Below are 21196 nucleotides of genomic sequence, written 5' to 3'. Positions count from 1 at the left end.
CAACTTAACAATACTACACTGCCAATACTGGTAAAATAAATTGAGGCTTCCTTACCAATGACTTACTCTATTGGTGTATGCACTTGGCACCATCAAGACCTTTCTCTATTGACAAAACCAAGTACACAGAACTATACAAAAATTCTTTATTCAAAACAAATTTCCACTGGTACAAAAAAACAATGGCGACAATGTTTTCACAAATCACTATCCTTTCAGCTGGTCTTCCAAATGAACCTTTCCTATACAGTGTTCTGTCAGGTGGTGGTTCTTATTCCTGTGTGTTACAGTATGAAGAGAGAGACCAACCAATCACCAAGTCAGAAAGTAAGACCTAACGTTCAGTAGCTGGCCTATTTTCCTCCTTAAATAGCATTTTTAGAAAGTGTTATTTGTAATACAAAAACAAACCTACTCCACTTAAACAGAAGTTTCAGCAGATGCCAATGACTAATCATTTGAGCTGTTATTGAAGTTGGATGTTTCTAAATATCACAAAATTAATAGAGAAATGGAGACCAGTGAGATACCTTTCAGTGAACGTCCTTCCACGGCTTGGTAGCCATGTTATCTACTTCAACCGTTAGCCCCTTATCTGCCAGCTCCATCCCAACCCTCGGGACAGCCAACTCAAGCCAAGAGACTGTAGTAAAGCCCATTGTCAAAGTGGTTGCTTGCATGCATCTTCAATAAGCACTTGTTCAAAGTCATTCAAGCACACACATAAGGCTATACAGTCAGCAGCTGCAGTAAAGAGACATGACATGTACCAGAGTCTATTGGAATAATGGGAAAACGGGAGCTCAATACTGTCTGTAGGAGAAAGCCGTTGTTGGGGTATTAGGATGAGCCCATTCTTTGATTTTAGGCTGCTCGAAATGGAGAAGTTGTCTTTTTTGGTGACTGTTAACGCTAAAGTCGGATTACTCTATTAGAAAAAGTTGGTTCAGTGCTTTCTTGGGTTACTTATTTCACCAGCCCAATCTTCTTGGCTTCCGTTTCATAGATCAGCAACCTCCACATCTTGACGATGAAGACCTCTGCTTCTTCATCCAGAACCTTGGTGTAAAGAAACAGCATTTCAATTGGATCAATTACTTTTTAAACTTTTGTTTAAAATCAGACCACCAAACCGGTTCCACAAGGCTCTGTTTTAGGGCATCGATCTAAACTTGATGATCAGCGTATCAAAAATGATCAAATGGAGACCATTTTGAGAATGTTTGCGATACTCACCATGGCAACATCATCCAAGATACCCTGTGGTGTACCATGAGCCATCACCTGGGGATAAGAGGTCGAAATGAATGAATCAGAATGAACTCCTATACCAAGAACTCCCACTTCCCCCAGTAGATTGCATCACAATCAAGCTTACACACCTTTGAGCAGACAAAATCCACTAGCGTAGCCTCTTCTTCTCCAATGTACTCAATTATCTTTTTATTGATCCAGGGGCGTATGCGTCGATCCATCAGAGTCTGGGAAGGACAGACATACAGTTCTTTAGTCACTGCACCAGAGACTATCAGTATTGTAGGGAAACAACACATTATCAAAATATTTATGGTTTGTCAAAGTAGAAAAAAAGGCTATATCAGCAATTCCCTTGGACTTCAGCTTCTAGTCGTTGGATTATCTAACCAACCAGTGTTCAGTCTGCCATCTCTGGTCTCCCCACCTCTCTGCCATATCTCCTCTCTGGTTTCTCCACCACTCTGCCATATCTCCTCTCTGGTTTCCCCACCACTCTGCCATATCTCCTCTCTGGTTTCCCCACCACTCTAGCCTGGTTTCCCCACCACTCTAGCCTGGTTTCCCATCTATTTATGCTCTCTTGCCAACACATTATGGAATCAGTTGGCAAGAGAGCAGAAAGACTGGAAACCAGGGTACCGCCACATCCTATCCCTCGTCCCAATCTCTTTGATCTTTACCGAGTCCACGGCGGACCAGTCCAGCGGGTAAGAGAACAACTCCGTCTTGCCCGTGGGGATCTTCTCGATCAGGCTCTTGATGTGCTTGCGCTTCTCCTCAGTGTTGGCGCCCTTGATGGCCGCCAGTCCCGAGGCACCGTCTACCACGCTCTGGAGGATTTTGTCATCGTCGCCGTAGTCCAGCGGCACCAGCTTGCGCTTGCGGGGCGCCTCGTCCGCCTCTTCGTCGTCGAATTTGTTGAAGACGCTGTCCACAGTGAGCTTCTTGCGTTTGATGGCCACATTGGGCTGGCTGGGGCTGGTAACGTTAGGGGCTCCTGTAGAGAGATATTAAGAGAAGAAAGGCTTAAAGGTCCAATGTAGCCGTTTTTATCTCATTATCATATCGTTTCTGGGTCCCTTTCTGTGATTGTTTTAAATGGTAAAAAATAAACAAAAATAGCTTTTTAGCAAAGAGCAATTTCTCAAGCAAGAATTTAGCTAGGACTGTTGGAGTGGGGAAGGGAAAATGTAAAACTAGCCATTATTGGCAGAGTTTTGGAACTCTTTCTTATTGGTCTGTTAACTAATTTACCACCTGGTGATGTCAGCAGGCAGGCCCAAAACTAAATCTCACCAAAACAGGCTGAAATTTCAAGCGGTCTTTTCAAAAAGCTCTGACACTAAAAGGGAATGATCATTTTCACAATTTCACAGTATTATTCCAACCTCAGTGTGGAAATGTATGTAAAACACAGGAAAACACGTTTAACTGCACTGCGCCTTTAAAGTTTAACTGAAATATGATAGTTACATTTAGTTGATTTAGACAGCAATAGTAATGGCGTATTTTTGTAGGCACTAACTCCGCCATGGTTCGTTGGATAAAGCCTATGGGAAAATAACGTTTTTGTAGGGTTTTTGGATAAAAGCCAAAAATATGGTACGTGGTAAACACGGGCTTAGGAGATCTTATACGTTTTGTTCTATGAGAATCTTCCTTAGCTAACATCACTTTTTGAAGCATTTATGTAATTTAAAAAAGAAAGCACAAAGGTTTCATAATTCATAAAGGTCATGTTAACTGACTGATATTCTCTCAGAACAAAACGTATAAGATCTCCTAAACCTGTGTTAACCTCAGACCTTATTTTCATCGCTTATCCAAAAACCCTATTCTTTCCCCCATTGGAATGGCTGAACAAACCAGAGGTAACTAATTTCCAGGTTTTAGGACTTAAAGCTGGCGAGCTCTATTACCTTAAAGCAGTTTGAGTGACAGCTCTCTCCAGAATCAAAGTTTGTCAAACCTGGTCCCCAGGCTATTCTACACAGCGTATATACAGTTGAAGTCGGAAGTTTACATACACTTAGGTTGGAGTCATTAAAACTCGTTTTTCAACCACTCCACAAATGTATTGTTAACAAACTATAGTTTTGGCAAGTCGGTTAGGACATATACTTTGTGCATGACACAAGTAATTTTTCCAACAATTGTTTACAGACAGATTATTTCACTTGTTCAGTGGGTCAGAAGTTTTCAAAAGTTTACATACACTAAGTTGACTGTGCCTTTAAACAGCTTGGAAAATTCCAGAAAGTGATGTCATGGCTTCAGAAGCTTCTGATAGGCTAATTGACATAATTTGAGTCAATTGGAGGTGTACCTGTGGATGTATTTCAAGGCCTACCTTCAAACTCAGTGCCTCTTTGCTTGACATCATGGGAAAATCAAAAGAAATCAGCCAAGACCTCAGAAACAAAATTGTAGACCTCCACGAGTCTGGTTCATCCTTGGGAGCAATTTCCAAACGCCTGAAGGTACCACATTCATCTGTACAAACAATAGTATGCAAGTATAAACACCATGGGACCACGCAGCCGTCATACCGCTCAGGAAGGAGACGCGTTCTGTCTCCTAGAGATGAACGTACTTTAGTGTGAAAAGTGCAAATCAATCCCAGAACAACAGCAAAGGACCTTGTGAAGATCCTGGAGGAAACAGGTACAAAAGTATCTATATCCACAGTAAAACGAGTCCTATATCGACATAACCTGAAAGGCCGCTCAGCAAGGAAGAAGCCACTGCTCCAAAACCGCCATAAAAACGCCAGACTACGGTTTGCAACTGCACATGGGGACAAAGATCGTACTTTTTGGAGAAATGTCCTCTGGTCTGATGAAACAAAAATAGAACTGTTTGGCCATAATGACCATCGTTATGTTTGGAGGAAAAAGGGGGATGCTTGCAAGCCGAAGAACACCATCCCAACCGTGAGGCACGGGTGTGGTAGCATCATGCTGTGGGGGTGCTTTGCTGCAGGAGGGACTGGTGCACTTCACAAAATAGATGGCATCATGAGGAAGGAAAATAATGTGGATATATTGAAGCAACATCTCAAGACATCAGTCAGGAAGTTAAAGCTTGGTCGCAAATGGTTCTTCCAAATGGACAATGACCCCAAGCATACTTCCATAGTTGTGGCAAAATGGCTTAAGGACAACAAAGTCAAGGTATTGGAGTGCCCATCACAAAGCCCTGACCTCAATCCTATAGAAAATGTGTGGCAGAACTGAAAAAGTGTGTGCGAGCAAGGAGGCCTACAAACCTGACTCAGTTACACCAGCTCTGTCAGGAGGAATGGGCCAAAATTCGCCCAACTTATTGTGGAAAGCTTGTGGAAGGCTACCTGCAATGTTTGACCCAAGTTAAACAATTTAAAAGGCAATGCTACCAAATACTAATTGAGTGTATGTAAACTTCTGACCCACTGGGAATGTGATGAAAGAAATAAAAGCTGAAATAAATCACTCTACTATTATTCTGACATTTCACGTTCTTAAAATAAAAGTGGTGATCCTAACTGACCTAAGACAGGGACTTTTTACTAGGATTAAATGTCAGGAATTGTGAAAAACAGAGTTTAAATGTATTTGGCTAAGGTGTATGTAAACTTCCGACTTCAACTGTAAGCCTGGGATATCAACGATTTAAAGTTGCCCTTAGTGGGCGTGACCATAGAATTCTATGGGATTGACCTACTGAGTAAAGTACACTACATGGCCAAAAGTGCAGTATGTGGAAACCCCTTCAAATTAGTGCATTCAGCTATTTCAGCCACACCCGTTGCTGACTGGTGTATAAAATCGAGCACACAACCATTGGCAGTAGAATGGCCCGTACTGAGCTCAGTGACTTTCAACATGGCACCGTCATAGGATGCCACCTTTCCAACAAGTCAGTTCGTCAAATTTCTGCCCTGCTAGAGCTGCCCCGGTCAACTGTAAGTGCTGTTATTGTGAAGTGGAAACGTCTAGGAGCAACAACGGCTCAGCCGCGAAGTGGTAGGCCACACAAGCTCACAAAACGGGACCACCGAGTGCTGAAGCGCGTAAAAATCGTCTGTCCTCGGTTGTAACACTCACTAGAGACTGCCTCTAGAAGCAACATCAGCACAAGAACTGTTCGTCGGGAGCTTCATGAAATAGGTTTCCATGGCCGAGCAGCCGCACATTAAGCCTAAGCTCACCATGCGCAATGCCAAGCGTCGGCTGGAGTGGTGTAAAGCTCGCCGCCATTGGACTATGGAGCAGTGGAAACGCGTTCTCTGGAGTGATGAATCACGCTTCACCATCTGCCAGTCCGGCGGATGCCAGAAGAACGCTACCTGCCCCAATGCATAGTGCCAACTGTAAAGTTTGGTGGAGGAGGACTAATGGTCTGGGGCTGTTTTTCATGGTTCGGGCAAGGCCCCTTAGTTCCAGTGAAGGGAAATCTTAACGCTACAGCATAAAATTACATTCTAGACCAGGGGTAATCAACTCTTCCCCTACGAGGTCCAGAGCCTGCTGGTTTTCTGTTCTACCTGATAATTAATTGCACACCCCTGGTGTCCCAGGTCTAAATCATTGATCAGAGGAGAACAATGAAAACATCCAGTGGAACTGGCTTTGAGGTCCAGAGTCGAGTTTGAGGGTTATAGTTGATTCTGTGCTTCCAACTTTGTGGCAACAGTTTGGGGAAGGCCCTTTCCTGTTCCTGCATGACAATGCCCCCGTGCACAAAGCGAGGTCCATACAGAAATGGTTTGTCGAGACTGTTGTGGAAGAACTTGACTGCCCTGCACAGGGCCCTGACCTCAACCCCTTCTAACACCTTTAGGATGAATTGGAACGCCACCTGCGAGCCAGGCCTAATTGCCCAACATCAGTGCCCCGACCTCACTAATGCTCTTGCGGCTGAATGGAAGCAAGTTTGTCAGGCCACAGCCAAAGACATCTGTTGTGCAGATCTAGCTATGTGCCTCAATCTAAAATGAATGGTAAAGATAGACACAGCACAGTCTTATTCCTGATTTGATACCCATCTTTCATATTCATTAGGGATTGAGGCACATAATTGGATCTAGACAACAGATATCATACATATCCTGGTAGTTTGTATCCTGGTAGTTGGTTAGCATTATAGTAGGTGTATAGTTAGATCTCCAGATTATTCTGGACCAAGCTTCTCCCTCCCGTCCCACAGACAGAACTCACACATTTTGAGACTGAGGCCGATCAGACAGAACTCACCCAGTTTGAGACTGAGGCCGACCTTGGGGCGGAACTCTTCCTGGGGCAGGGCCTCGTGAGGGGGCGGGGCCCCGTGAGGGGGAGAGTTCTCGTGAGGGATGATGATACCGCATGGTGACTCGTCCCCGGGCGTGTTGGGGGTGGCACCCCCGCTGGCCGACGACACAGAGGGGGCCGCCGTGATTGGCCGCAGCGTGGGCTTCAGGCAGGGCTTGGAGCCTGATTGGTCATTGTCGTCAAACTCCTCCCCCTCTTCCACATCGTCATCTGAGTGTGGTTGGTGATGGTGCTCCCCTCTGTCTCTCTCTCTTTCCCGGTCCCCTCTCTCTCTTTCCCGGTCCCCTCTCTCCCCTTCCCGGTCCCCTCTCTCTCTATCCCGGTCCCCTCTCTCTCTATCCCGGTCCCCTCCATCTCTTTCCCGGTCCCCTCTCTCTCTTTCCCGGTCCCCTCTCTCTCTTTCCCGGTCCCCTCTCTCTCTTTCCCGGTCTCCTCTCTCTCTTTCCCGGTCTCCTCGGCGATCCCGGTCCTCCCGTGGGGCCTTGTGCACCCGCTCCTCCTCGGGATCTGGATCCAGCTTCACTGGGGGCTGGCGCAGACGCTCCGCCTCCTCCTCCATCTGGACCAATCCGAGAAGAGAAGCAGTGTGAGACGAGGGGCATATACAGTCAGGAATGTGGATACACTCACACACACCCAATGGTCATGACAGCCAGATAAATAGAGTCCATTTACAACACAGACATACAGACAATGAGCTCTTAGGAGTAAATGACCTTGAGGCATACACACAGTCAGACAGATACACTCGCTCTCTCTCACCCTGCGCATCTCGGCCTCGGGGTCTGGATGTCCCTCGGCCAGCAGTCTCTGTCTGATCTCCTCAAGCTCCTCCTCCTCTCTCTTCCTGTCGCGCTCGTCCACCTCAGTCTCCTTCTCCCGGTCTCGCAGACGCTTCTGCAGCGCGCTGCCCCTATGGGTGGCACACGGAACAACACCTTGTATAACAGTGGCCCTGACACGTCACTGCATGTCTTCAAAATGTTGGAAGTAGGAATGTTTATTTTAGTTATCTTCCTAAATGTCATATAGAAAAACGTGTAATAATGTTGACGTGTCAGGCCTTCATCTTGACTTTTTACAGTATCAACTCCATTATATCTATGCCTATAATACCCTCCAGTCCCTCGACTTCTTGGCGCTGACGGAAACATGGATTACCACTGAAAACACTGCTACTCCTACTGCTCTCTCCTCGTCTGACCATTTGTTCTCGCATACCCCGAGAGCATCTGGTCAGCGGGGTGGTGACACAGGAATCCTCATCTCTCCCAAGTGGACATTCTCTATTTTTCCCCTGACCCATCTGTCTATCTCCTCATTTGAAATATATGCTGTCACAGTCACTAGCCCATTTAAGCTTAACATCCTTGTCATTTATCGCCCTCCAGGTTCCCTTGGAGAGTTCATCAATGAGCTTGACGCCTTGATAAATTCCTTTCCTGAGGATGGCTCACCCCTCACAGTTCTGGGGGACTTCAACCTCCCTACGTCTACCTTTGACTCATTTCTCTCTGCCTCAATCTTTCCACTCCTCTCCTCTTTTGACCTCACCCTCTCACCGTCCCCCCCTACTCACAAGGCAGGCAATACGCTTGACCTCATCTTTACTAGATGCTGTTCTTCTACTAATCTCACTGCAACTCCCCTCCATGTCTCCGACCACTACTTTGTATCCTTTTCTCTCTCGCTCTCCTCCAACACTACTCACTCTGCCCCTACTCAGATGGTAATGCGCCGTCGCAACCTTCGCTCTCTCTCCCGCTACTCTCTCCTCTTCCATCCTATCATCTCTTCCCTCTGCTCAATCCTTCTCCCTCCAATCTCCTGATTCTGCCTCCTCAACCCTCCTCTCCTTCCTTTCTGCATCCTTTGACTCTATATGTCCCCTATCCTCCCGGCCGGCTCGGTCCTCCCCTCCTGCTCTGTGGCTTGATGACTCATTGCGAGCTCACAGAACAGGGCTCCGGGCAGCCGAGCAGAAATGGAGGAAAACTAGACTCCCTGCGGACCTGGCATCTTTTCACTCCCTCCTCTCTACATTTTCTTCATCTGTTTCTGCTGCTAAGGCCACTTTCTACCACTCTAAATTCCAAGCATCTGCCTCTAACCCTAGGAAGCTCTTTGCCACCTTCTCCTCCCTGCTGAATCCTCCTCCCCCTCCCCCCTCCTCCCTCTCTGTGGATGACTTCGTCAACCATTTTGAAAAGAAGGTTGACGACATCCGATCCTCGTTTGTTAAGTCAAATGACACTGCTGGTCCTGCTCACACTGCCCTACCCTATGCTTTGACTTCTTTCTCCCCTCTCTCTCCAGATAAAATCTTGCGACTTGTGATGGCCGGCCGCCCAACAACCTGCCCGCTTGACCCTATCCCCTCCTCTCTTCTCCAGACCATCTCCGGTGACCTTCTCCCTTACCTCACCTCGCTGATCAACTCATCCTTGACCGCTGGCTATGTCCCTTCCATCTTCAAGAGAGCGAGAGTTGCACCCCTTCTCAAAAAACCAACACTCGATCCCTCTGATGTCAACAACTACAGACCAGTATCCCTTCTTTCTTTTCTCTCCAAAACTCTTGAGCGTGCCGTCTTTAGCCAACTCTCTTGCTATCTCTCTCAGAATGACCTTCTTGATCCAAACCAGTCAGGTTTCAAGACTGGTCATTCAACTGAGACTGCTCTTCTCTGTGTCACGGAGGCTCTCCGCACTGCTAAAGCTAACTCTCTCTCCTCTGCTCTTGTCCTTCTAGACCTGTCTGCTGCCTTTGATACTGTGAACCATCAGATCCTCCTCTCCACCCTCTCCGAGCTGGGCATCTCCGGCGCGGCTCACTCTTGGATTGCGTCCTACCTGACCGGTCGCTCCTACCAAGTGGCGTGGCGAGAAGCTGTCTCCGCACCACGTGCTCTCACCACTGGTGTCCCCCAGGGCTCAGTTCTAGGCCCTCTCCTATTCTCGCTATACACCAAGTCACTTGGCTCCGTCATATCCTCACATGGCCTCTCCTGTCATTGCTATGCAGACGACACAACTCATCTTCTCCTTTCCCCCTTCTGATAACCAGGTGGCGAATCGCATCTCTGCATGTCTGGCAGACATATCAGTATGGATGACGGATCACCACCTCAAGCTGAACCTTGGCAAGACGGAGCTGCTCTTCCTCCCGGGGAAGGACTGCCCGTTCCATGATCTCGCCATCATGGTTGACAACTCCGTTGTGTCCTCCTCCCAGAGTGCGAAGAGCCTTGGCGTGACCCTGGACAACACCCTGTCGTTCTCCGCTAACATCAAGGCGGTGACCCGATCCTGTAGGTTCATGCTCTACAACATTCGGAGAGTACGACCCTGCCTTACACAGGAAGCGGCACAGGTCCTAATCCAGGCACTTGTCATCTCCCGTCTGGATTACTGCAACTCGCTGTTGGCTGGGCTCCCTGCCTGTGCCATTAAACCCCTACAACTCATCCAGAATGCCGCAGCCAGTCTGGTGTTCAACCTTCCCAAATTCTCTCACGTCACCCCGCTCCTCCGCACACTCCACTGGCTTCCAGTTGAAGCTCGCATCTGCTACAAGACCATGGTGCTTGCCTACGGAGCTGTGAGGGGAACGGCACCTCCGTACCTTCAGGCTCTGATCAGTCCCTACACCCAAACGAGGGCATTGCGTTCATCCACCTCTGGCCTGCTGGCTCCCCTACCTTTACGGAAGCACAGTTCCCGCTTAGCCCAGTCAAAACTGTTCGCTGCTCTGGCACCCCAATGGTGGAACAAGCTCCCTCACGACGCCAGGACAGCGGAGTCACTCACCACCTTCCGGAGACATTTGAAACCCCACCTCTTTAAGGAATACCTGGGATAGGATAAAGTAATCCTTCTACCCCCCCCCAAAAAAAAAAAAAAAAAAACATTGTAAAAGTGGTTATCCCACTGGCTATAAGGTGAATGCACCAATTTGTAAGTCGCTCTGGATAAGAGCGTCTGCTAAATGACGTAAATGTAAATATCTCCTTTTCAGATTTTGTTTCTATAGTATATAAACCAGCATCCACTGTGCAGCATTCAACTTCATCATTTTCTCCCTAAATGTCTCAGCTAAGACAGTGAGTGAGGTCACCTGTAGTACTTAGGGTCATCCCTGTCGTCATCATAGTCCTCCAGGAACTCCTTCAGCCGTTTGCCTTCTTTAGTCTGTAGGACACAAGGAGATATGGAAACACATGACTAGATGAAGACAAGACACCTGATCCTTGGTGTATTTTAATAACGTCTTAGCCCACACATTAAAGGCTTTAACTTTCAAACCCACATGTGCTTGGATTCTTAATGCCATTTAGCACCTATCTGTGGTCATTTTTACTTTTGCTTTTCACATGTGAATACGTCTATGGTTTTCACATGTGAATACGTCTATGGTTGGACCCTTCAAACAAAGGACATATCAGGCACGGCTCAGTGGTAAACCTGGGTCCTGTTCGGTAGGGCACAGCGTAGCAAAACCTTTTGCTACGGACAATGAACATTGGCGTTCCTATTAGACAAGTTCAGGTAGTACCCCCCAGTTTCAAAACGTTTTCTCCCAACAGAACACGACCCAGGAGAGCTATGTGAGAACAGGGTTTGTTCCTACCATCTCTCTCCTGCGCTCCTCCTCCCTGTCAGACTCCTTGGAGTAGTCTCGAGCTTTCTTCCTCTCGCGGATCTCCCAGTTCTTCAAACGCTTCAGACAGACACGAGACATTTAGTAACATTTCACAGCCAACACACCCACTATCATGTTCACACTCCACTGTCAGCACTAAGTGGTTGTGTGTGTGGGGTTGTGTGTGAACCCACCTCTTGATAGGCTGCCTCCTTGTCTCTGAGCTTTCTCTCCAGCCTTCTCCTCTCATAGACCTCCTCCTCATCCTCCTGGTCACGCTTCTTGTCCTTGTCTCTGTCGCGACTCACCTCTCTGTCTCTGCAACATCACCAACCTAGTTACATACCAATCATTCCTTTACAAGGTGATTTACAACTTTATTTTAAAACACACACCTGGAGTGGCTGCGGTCTTTGCTCATGTCACGGCTCCTCTCCCTCTCCCGTTCTCTCTCTTTCGTCCGGTTGCGGTCATGATCACGATCTCTGTCTCTGTCACCTCTGTCCCGTTCGCGGTCTCTCTCGCGCTCCCTCTCCTTCTCCCGCTCGCGGTCCCGTCGCTCCCTCTCGCGCTCCCTCTCCTTGTCCCTCTCCCGTCGCTCGCGCTCAAACTCTGCACGCTCCTTCTCCTTCTTGTCCTTCTCCTCCTCCAGTTTCTGCAAAAAGAACAGAGGAGGTTGATAAGTTGGAGGCTATGGGAGGACAGCCATGCAACAGAACAGGAGCACAGTGAGGCTGGCTCACACATCTCTATAAATGCACAGAAGTGGATCTAGAAGTGGCTTCCAGGCTCTGGGGGGCGGAGGGGACTACAGGATGAAGTAGTTGATCGTTAGATAGTGTGACGATTTGACACAACAGGCGCGCTATGGCCGGGCTAAGAGTTTCTATGGGAAAAGAAAAACAAGCTGCCCCTTGTCACAAGACACAGCACTCCTCTGTCCATGTACACACACTTTTGTAATTTATTTTTTACAGAGACTACCTTGGGGGCAGATTTGGCCAGTAGGCTACCAGTTGCAGACCTCTGATAGAATCAATATAGTACAATAATTGTTTAGCAGGGTGACTTACAAGCTAACTCGAGACACCGGAAACCACTTTGAGGTCAGAGAAGACATCTTGTTGGCCATGTCAAACATCACAGGCATTCAAAACTAGAAAAAGACCCTGCTTGATAGACAATGCTTTTTCTCCCCTAAGTCAGTGTCCTTATTACAAGAGAAACAGAAAAAAAGGCGTCATTCCTTTTGTTTAACTAGTTGTTGGTGACTTACAGGTGTCGAACTACGGATTTCAGCTCTTCGCTGCCCCTACAAGCCTATACCAGTTAGGCCTGGGAGGAAAAGCAGGTTAAACGGTCCACAGGGGAAAACATCATGAGATTCTCTCACTTTCTTTCAAGCAAATCATCAAAAACAACCGTTAACTTCAAATGGGGTACAGTGCTAAAAACAGAAAGCCGTGAAACATCCTGCTACATCTTTTCACATACTGTAGTTTTATCACATTTTTTTGTACAGGTAAATTAAAATTGTAGAGACTCTTACCCCTGCTTCAATCTTCGGTAGTTCTCCCGTGACTCACTTTCCCAGACACACTCAGAGACAGCTCTCCCTCCAAGCAACTACACCCATGGCTCCCCATGTACTCTGAACTGATTTATTGCTACAATTACAAACCATGCATTCTGAATGCATTGTGTTGCTCATGTATGTGTCGGGTTGAGACCACAGGTTTCCCATGGGCTTTCAGCTAAAAGCAGTTCATTAGTCCATAATGAACAACAGAAGGTTGTCCTCCTGGACTGACCAGAACTACAGAGCCACGGGTCTAGTGCAACTTAAGACCAAGAGCAAGAAAACAGGCAGAAAAGTAGAGAAGAGAGAGATGGGGGGGGGGGGGGGGGGGGGGTGAGAATGGAGAAGAGAGAGATGGGGGTGGGGAATGGAGAAGAGAGATGGGGGGGGGGAACGGAGAAGAGAGAGATGGGGGAACGGAGAAGAGAGAGATGGGGGAACGGAGAAGAGAGAGATGGGGGAACGGAGAAGAGAGAGATGGGGGAACGGAGAAGAGAGAGATGGGGGAACGGAGAAGAGAGAGATGGGGGAACGGAGAAGAGAGAGATGGGGGAACGGAGAAGAGAGAGCACAGGTACTATGGACATGGGTGGAAAGGAGATTAGAGTCTTAATCCATCTTGTTCATGGGATGAAGCAGGACTTGTTCCTAGATCTAATCGGTTAGACTGTCTTCCTACTTTAACTTACCTTGCTCTGTGTTCTACTGGTAACAGCTTGGGCATAGAGTAACTGCAGGTAGGCCATAGCTACATTACTTTCCCCTCTTATATATTAACCATAGGCCTTACCATTCACGCTTGAGACAAGATCTCATTGTGTATTAGGAGCTCCTTTATTGCAAGTCTACTGCTGTAGATCATGAACTATGAATCATTTACTGCAAGTCTACTGCTGTAGATCATGAACTATGAAGACAACTCAAATAATGGGCAAATGAAGAGGGTGAATGGCAATTCAAATCAGATAGAAAAGGAGACAGACAAGTTAAACAAGGGAGAAAGAAAGAGCTAAAGTGACAGACAGGAGAGAGACACAGAGAGAGAGACACAGAGAGAGAGAGAGAGACACAGAGAGAGAGACACAGAGAGAGAGACAGACAGAGAGAGAGACAGACAGAGAGAGAGAGAGAGAGACACAGAGAGAGACACAGAGAGAGAGAGAGAGAGAGAGAGAGAGAGAGAGAGAGAGAGAAGCCCTAACACACACTCATCCACAGGGTGGGTTGGGACTTACCCGACTAGTCTTCAGAACACAGAGTGCTGTGGAGGGGCGCCCCCCCCTGCTATAACAGTGGTTATTAAGTCTCAGTGACTTGACTTTCACACACATTATGTAGAATAAACATTATTTACAGAGGACTCACACAGGTTCACTGGCCTCTCCGGCTTGGGGACAACATGATCAATTGTTGGAAATCGAATCCGCATGGTTCTCTGTCCCCATATGGTAAATGGGAGCAAGACCAATATCATGTTGACATGTATCTAATGGAAACGGTTGGCTGTGTATTGTTTAGAGCCTGTTCCTGGAGAGCTACCAGCCTGTAGGTTTTCACTCCAACCCTAATCTAGCACACCTGATTCTAATAATTAGCTGGTTGATAAGCTGAAACAGGTTAGTTACAACTGGGGTTGTAGCGAAAACCTCCAGGAGGGTAGCTCAACCAGGAACTGGGTTGGAGAGCCCTGGTTTAGAGGTCCTCGTTAGGTTCCACAACCTCAGTCACCACCATATGCCAGAGTGCCTGTGCAGTTGCCCCTATGCGAGTCCTCGAGAGGGGGGCGCCCAGTATATGTACAAAATAAAGGAAAGCTCATACTTACATCCTATCCTCGACAACTTTTTCCAAAGCTCTGAGATTCATCTTGCTTTAGTCACCATATGATGTCTATCATAATGGTTGGGTTTAATGAATAGATTAGCTTTAAGGTAACTTTACATTGTCACCATGCATTTTCTTTGTGTGTGATGTATGAGTTATGGATCTAGCTATCTATACTGTCACACCTAAATATCTTAATATATACAAAATAAACGTCCCGCCATCACACGAGTCAAGTTAGGTTTGAAAACGGTGACTAGAAATCGGACAACTATTTGTGTTGGAACAGACACTGTGGATAACATTGAAATGATATGGTAAAAATCCAGATCATATTTATAAAATTTCAGAGATTGCCAATTAAAATCAGATTTTAGAGCAATATTTTGGTGTAAAAATGTTGATATTCTCCCACCTTATATTTAGAGTACAATCATGAAAGGGTCCTTGTGCAAGTGTCCAAGTATGAAAACTAAAAAAGGAGTGTACTACTAGTGTGTGTAGCTTATTTTCCAAAACCTGCAACGTGAGAGAGATGAATAATGTACTGTACCTTGTGGGTGTCGCGGAATTTACTGATCTCTCTGGAAATCAGGTCTCTCTTGTCATCCTCCAATCCGTCAATTGCGTTGATATCCTCCTAAAGGGACAATGGGATGCAGGCAGATGGGACATTGTTCAGGGTCGTGCTGTCAACTGGGGACCAGACTGATTTGCTCAGCATTTCCTAGCATAGTGTTGCCATTTACACGGATCACACAACCTGAAGAAACACCTAGAGCCGTGAAGCAGTTTCCCCAGACCTATTCTTGGACTGAAAAGCATGCTCCAGGGAGAATCTACATTGAAATAGCTTTTAAATCCAGGACTAGACTTAATCCCTGTCCAGAGCTTTGTGTATCAGCAAATATATAAAATGTGCCCAAATACAATATCACCACCCCAACCAATGCATATCAGGTAACAGAGAAAGGATCCCCAGAGTGATAACAGAGAAAGGATCCCCAGAGTGATAACAGAGAAAGGATCCCCAGAGTGATAACAGAGAAAGGATCCCCACGTACCTCTTCTTTTTTCTCTTTCCTTTTCCTGCGTTGCTGGGATTCATCATCATTCAAGGGAGCTTTGAGATCGCTGGCATACTCTCGGATCAGACCGTCGATGGTGCCCTTGACGATCTGGTCCCGCCTCTTGGTGTCCTCGTCGATCACCTCCTCCTCTTTTCCATCCTCTTCTTTCGCCTTCAATCACACAAAGAGAGAGAGAACGAGAGGAGAGAGATAAGGGAGAAAGAAGGCAAAGAGAGAGGAAGAGGAAGAGAGAGGTGACAGGCAGCTTAGTATTATAATAAGTATTATAAGTCAACTCAGCCTAACTAGTTGAAATTGAATTATAAGGGAATATTTTGTTCCAGGCCTTTTGGCACAGTTACCCATTCGTTTAGGCAGCCCTGCTTCCTAGAGCTGGGTCCACCTTAGTCACCACTAGATTACACTGTCATTCAGATTGCAAGCAACGTTCCCCTCTCTCCTCCGTGTGTGTTCATTCATTGTCGATATCATAGAAATAGAATGAATGGGGAAGCCCTTTCTATTCATTGTATTTCAATGGTGGATATATTCCGTCTGTACATTATGCTTATGATCTATATTCTGTCTGTTGATTCTGTTTACTGTGGCAGCACCATTTCACCAAATCTAATTCTGGGTATATGTAAATGTGCTTGGCGAATAAAGGTGATTCTGATTCCAGCGTGTCCCCACTCCCCACCTCGTTGCCGTTGGTGCTACTCTTCTTCTTGGCCTTCCACTCGTCCAGCTGGGCCTTGGTCTTGGCGTCCACCTTCACCAGCAGCTTCTTCTCCCCGATCTGCAGCTCGTGGAGCAGCCGCAGGGCCCGCAGCGTTGACTCTGGTTCCTTGTACTCACAGAACCCAAAAGCTAGAGAGAATAGAGGAGACAGGAGGTTTATATCACAGCCATGGCGGAGTCATGACCAGGAATCAGTGACGTGCGGTCAGTGTAGTAGGCAGGGCCTACCCTGTAAAAATGAAGGGAGAAAAAAAAAAAACGAATGAAAAATAAATAAAATGTTGTCAATAATCATTGTCATCTTCATGTCATCTTTTCTGCATGACAAAATCGATTTCTGAACTAGTACTTACTTCCCAAATGTGCAGTAATCTGGTAGAAAACGCACAAGCCTTGCTGTGTACCTTTCTCCTGTCCTTCGAACTCAATACAAGGCATTGACTTGCGCATGTTTCTACCCCACACACAGCGAAACGCAGGCCGAGAGCTTCGCTGCCTTTCATGTGTCAGTATGTCCCATTCATTTTCATTGCATTCAAATAATAAATGTGTTTTGGCGTGAAAAAAAAAAAAAGCTACGGGCTAGGCAGGAAGATAGGCAGAGCTCCGCCCCTGCCTCTGGACATCACATGTCATCTGCCGCCTTTTGGCGGTTACGTTCGTTTTACTGCTAGCTAAAATAAGCTGATCAGGATGGCTAACATATTGCATCCAAAACAGTTTTCAAAGTTGGATTTTCTAGCGAAACGGGGTGATAAGGGATGGAAGACCAACACCTGAGCTCAGAGACCTACATCAAAGGAAGGGACAGAAAATAACATGAGTGGTATCAACAGAAAGACTGGCTCTGTGGCTGCGCTGCTAGCAGCCGACTCTACTGCTTCCAATGCCTGCTGTTCTCCACCAGTGACAGCGTGAGGACAAGAGCCGGTTACTGCGACTTGAACAACTTGCCTATAGCACTCAACAAGCATGAGAAATCTAAATCTCACATCCAAAGCCAGATAGCTCTAAAGACATTAGGCAGCTCACGGATAGATCTGGCATTGAATGAACAACGGAGAACATCAGCATGCACAATGCAAAGGTAAAAGAACCGTGATATATTATTTTTTCCTCCCAAATTTTGTGATATCCAATTGGTAGTTACAGTCTTGTCCCATCGCTGCAACTCCCGTACGGACTCGGGAGAGGCGAAGGTCGAGAGCCATGCGTCCTCCGAAACACGACCCTGCCAAGCTGCACTTCTTCTTGACACACTGCTCGCTTAACCCGGAAGCCAGCCGCAATGTGTCAAAGGAAACACTGTACAACTGGCGACCGAAGTCAGCTTGCAGGCGCCCGGCCTGCCACAAGGAGTTGCTAGAGCGCGCCATGTTTGCTTGTTGCTCATGGCCTATGATGGAATTTTCAATGGAACGGATGCGCTGCTCCGGGTTCTGCAGAACAAAGTGATGGATATGTGTGTCTGCCGTACCCATAGCAGCGACACAATGAAAGCACTGCAACAGTAGTGACAAGACGTTGATAGTTTCTATGAGCGATTCGAGCATAAATGCAATGAACTGGGCCTGGTAGAAAGCGAAACTTGTAGCAAACACCAGATCAGAGCAGAGAGAGGGCGAATCTACTACAACATACTGGACAATATCAATGTTCAGATGAGAGCCAGGTTTGACCACTTTGGTGAACTTCATTTCCTTGGCTAAGTGGACTACACAAAATAAAATGCCTGTTAAAATACTGCAAGTACTTCGATTTCGTTAGGCTGATCTTGTCGGATTGTACAGTTCACAAATGACACGAGACAAATTAACTGGACAGCCCCTCAGCTTCTTGTTCCAGCATGACCTGACACAGACGGTCCCTGAGGTGACAAAGTTACTGCAGCTGGTCCTCACTATACCAGCCACAACAGCGTCCATTGAGAGGACATTTTCTGCGCTACAACGGATAAAGACATACAGTCGAAACCGGACCGATCAAGGACGACTCTCATCCCTTTCCATCATCTCCATCGCATCAAGACTTTTAAAACTGACGGCCAACTGTGTGTTCGTGCCGTGGGAGGAGGGGTTGCTTCGTTGTCTGAAAGCAATGGCTAGCTAGTATGCTAACTATTCTAGCTAACTAACTGGCTGAATAAGTTGACGACGGACTCGCTCAAGCTGTCGGGACTAACCCACAACGTTAGACACGGACACGAATGATCTGCTTGGCGTGTTGACACACTGGTGGTTTGTTGTGGCCGAGTATTGGTGCTAAACCGTGTTGTTGGAGTCCGGCATGCTAGTTGGCTGTGGCGTCATATGACTAGGTGCCCTGGACGATTTTCACGGAAGAATACTGTACCAAGTTAGCTAGCTGAATAAACGAAGTTAGTCTATTCCTAGAAAACATTGAACCGCTGTAGTTTACAACAAGTATAGTTTCTGAGGTGGAAGTTGGGAGAGTTTTATATTTGGGTGTTTCAGTGAAACGTAAGTGAGGGAGGCCCCGCTCTCTCCTTTCCCAGATGTTTAGTTCATTTCATTCCGATCTCCTTTGCATTATTGTAGCCATTTTCTGTAGCCTGTCAACTATGCCTCTGTCTATCCCTGTTCTCTCCTCTCCGCACAGGCTATACAAACGCCTCACACCGCGTGGCTGCTGCCTCTCTAACCTGGTGGTCCCTGCACGCACCACCCACGTAGAGTTCCAGGTCTCAGGCAGCCTCTGGAACTGCCGTTCTGCTGCCAACAAGGCAGAGTTCATCTCAGCCTATGCTACCCTCCAGTCCCTCGACTTCTTGGCGCTGACGGAAACATGGATTACCACTGAAAACACTGCTACTCCTACTGCTCTCTCCTCGTCTGACCATGTGTTCTCGCATACCCGAGAGCATCTGGTCAGCGGGGTGGTGGCACAGGAATCCTCATCTCTCCCAAGTGGACATTCTCTATTTTTCCCCTGACCCATCTGTCTATCTCCTCATTTGAATTCCATGCTGTCACTAGCCCATTTAAGCTTAACATCCTTGTCATTTATCGCCCTCCAGGTTCCCTTGGAGAGTTCATCAATGAGCTTGACGCCTTGATAAGTTCCTTTCCTGAGGATGGCTCACCCCTCACAGTTCTGGGTGACTTCAACCTCCCTACATCTACCTTTGACTAATTTCTCTCTGCCTCATTCTTTCCACTCCTCTCCTCTTTTGACCTCACCCTCTCACCGTCCCCCCCTACTCACAAGGCAGGCAATACGCTTGACCTCATCTTTACTAGATGCTGTTCTTCTACTAATCTCACTGCAAATCCCCTCCATGTCTCCGACCACTACTTTGTATCATTTTCTCTCTCGCTCTCCTCCAACACTACTCATTCTGCCCCTACTCAGATGGTAATGCGCCGTTGCAACCTTCGCTCTCTCTCTCCCGCTACTCTCTCCTCTTCCATCCTATCATCTCTTCCCTCTGCTCAATCCTTCTCCCTCCAATCTCCTGACTCTGCCTCCTCAACCCTCCTCTCCTCCCTTTCTGCATCCTTTGAATCTCTATGTCCCCTATCCTCCCGGCCGGCTCGGTCCTCCCCTCCTGCTCCGTGGCTTGATGACTCATTGCGAGCTCACAGAACAGGGCTCCGGGCAGCCGAGCGGAAATGGAGGAAAACTAGACTCCCTGCGGACCTGGCATCTTTTCACTCCCTCCTCTCTACATTTTCTTCATCTGTTTCTGTGACCTTGGTGCTTGCCTACGGAGCTGTGAGGGGAACGGCACCTCCGTACCTTCAGGCTCTGATCAGTCCCTACACCCAAACGAGGGCATTGCGTTCATCCACCTCTGGCCTGCTGGCCCCCCTACCTCTGCAGAAGCACAGTTCCCGCTCAGCCCAGTCAAAACTGTTCGCTGCTCTGGCACCCCAATGGTGGAACAAGCTCCCTCATGACGCCAGGACAGCGGAGTCACTCACCACCTTCCGGAGACACTTGAAACCCTACCTCTTTAAGGAATACCTGGGATAGGATAAAGTAATCCTTCTACCCCCCCTTACCCCACCCCCCCCCAAAAAAAAAACATATTGTAAAGTGGTTATCCCACTGGCTATAAGGTGAATGCACCAATTTGTAAGTCGCTCTGGATAAGAGCGTCTGCTAAATGACGTAAATGTAAACAGAGAGGAGATTTACATTTCAGTCACTGATGTCTTTACCCAGAATGATAGACGGACGGACTTTGTTTACAAGTGTAAGTGTTTATTTACAGTAGCACCATCTACTATGATTACATGTCTGTTGTGTTAGTATACATCTCAAATCAGTAGCGCTGACTACTAGTCATTTTGTGTCTGTAGAGCTGTTTACAAGTAGGTCTACTCGCTGGCAATTGGGTCGCTGTCTGTAGTGCTGAAAGTCGCCTATTCGTGCAGGGCAGGCAGTTGAGAGGGGCACAAGCCTGTGAATGTTTCTAATGGTTGGCCACCTACCTGCTGCTGTTTGTTGGTTGGGGTTGTTTGATGGTTATCTTTGTGATCGTGTCATACCGATAAACACCGTAGCAAAAATACTCTTTGTGTGTGAGTGAGTGAGTGAGTGAGAGAGAGAGAGACCGGTGGAATTAAGGAATAGATTTGTCAGGGTCGTGTTCATTAGGGCTTGGAATAGAAAATTAAAATGAGTGTTTATCGGGCAAGTCCATGTAGTCACACCCAGTTTCAGTCTGTTTCCTTATGATTAGTGCCTAATCAACAGGACCATGCTAATGGTTTCACTAAATAGTAGTTGCTTCAGATTGAGAAAGCATGCCAGGGTGAAATTGGACT

At 47.0% G+C, this 21196-nt stretch overlaps 1 protein-coding gene across 1 annotated transcript in view; it reads right to left on the bottom strand.

Moving 5' to 3' along the window:
- Positions 1-132: 132 nt before the first annotated feature.
- Positions 133-21196, bottom strand: part of LOC311106508 (RNA-binding protein 25-like) — a 34433-nt gene continuing 13369 nt past the window's right edge. Inside the window, exons 5-17 of the mRNA XM_084148858.1 lie at positions 16363-16532; positions 15657-15833; positions 15146-15232; positions 11585-11844; positions 11384-11507; positions 11178-11267; positions 10665-10738; positions 7311-7461; positions 6492-7107; positions 1938-2254; positions 1383-1481; positions 1237-1284; positions 133-1059 (exon numbers count right to left, since the gene is read on the bottom strand). Coding sequence (XP_084004984.1) covers positions 967-1059; positions 1237-1284; positions 1383-1481; positions 1938-2254; positions 6492-7107; positions 7311-7461; positions 10665-10738; positions 11178-11267; positions 11384-11507; positions 11585-11844; positions 15146-15232; positions 15657-15833; positions 16363-16532 — 2306 coding nt within the window. The 3' untranslated portion in view covers positions 133-966. The remainder of the gene's footprint in view (positions 1060-1236; positions 1285-1382; positions 1482-1937; positions 2255-6491; positions 7108-7310; positions 7462-10664; positions 10739-11177; positions 11268-11383; positions 11508-11584; positions 11845-15145; positions 15233-15656; positions 15834-16362; positions 16533-21196) is intronic.

This window comes from Coregonus lavaretus (genome assembly GCF_964263955.1).
Source record: "Coregonus lavaretus genome assembly, chromosome: 31".
Classification (NCBI taxonomy): domain Eukaryota; kingdom Metazoa; phylum Chordata; class Actinopteri; order Salmoniformes; family Salmonidae; genus Coregonus; species Coregonus lavaretus.
The sequence above is the reverse complement of the archived record's forward strand: the minus strand, read 5'-3'. Positions and strand labels throughout refer to the sequence as shown.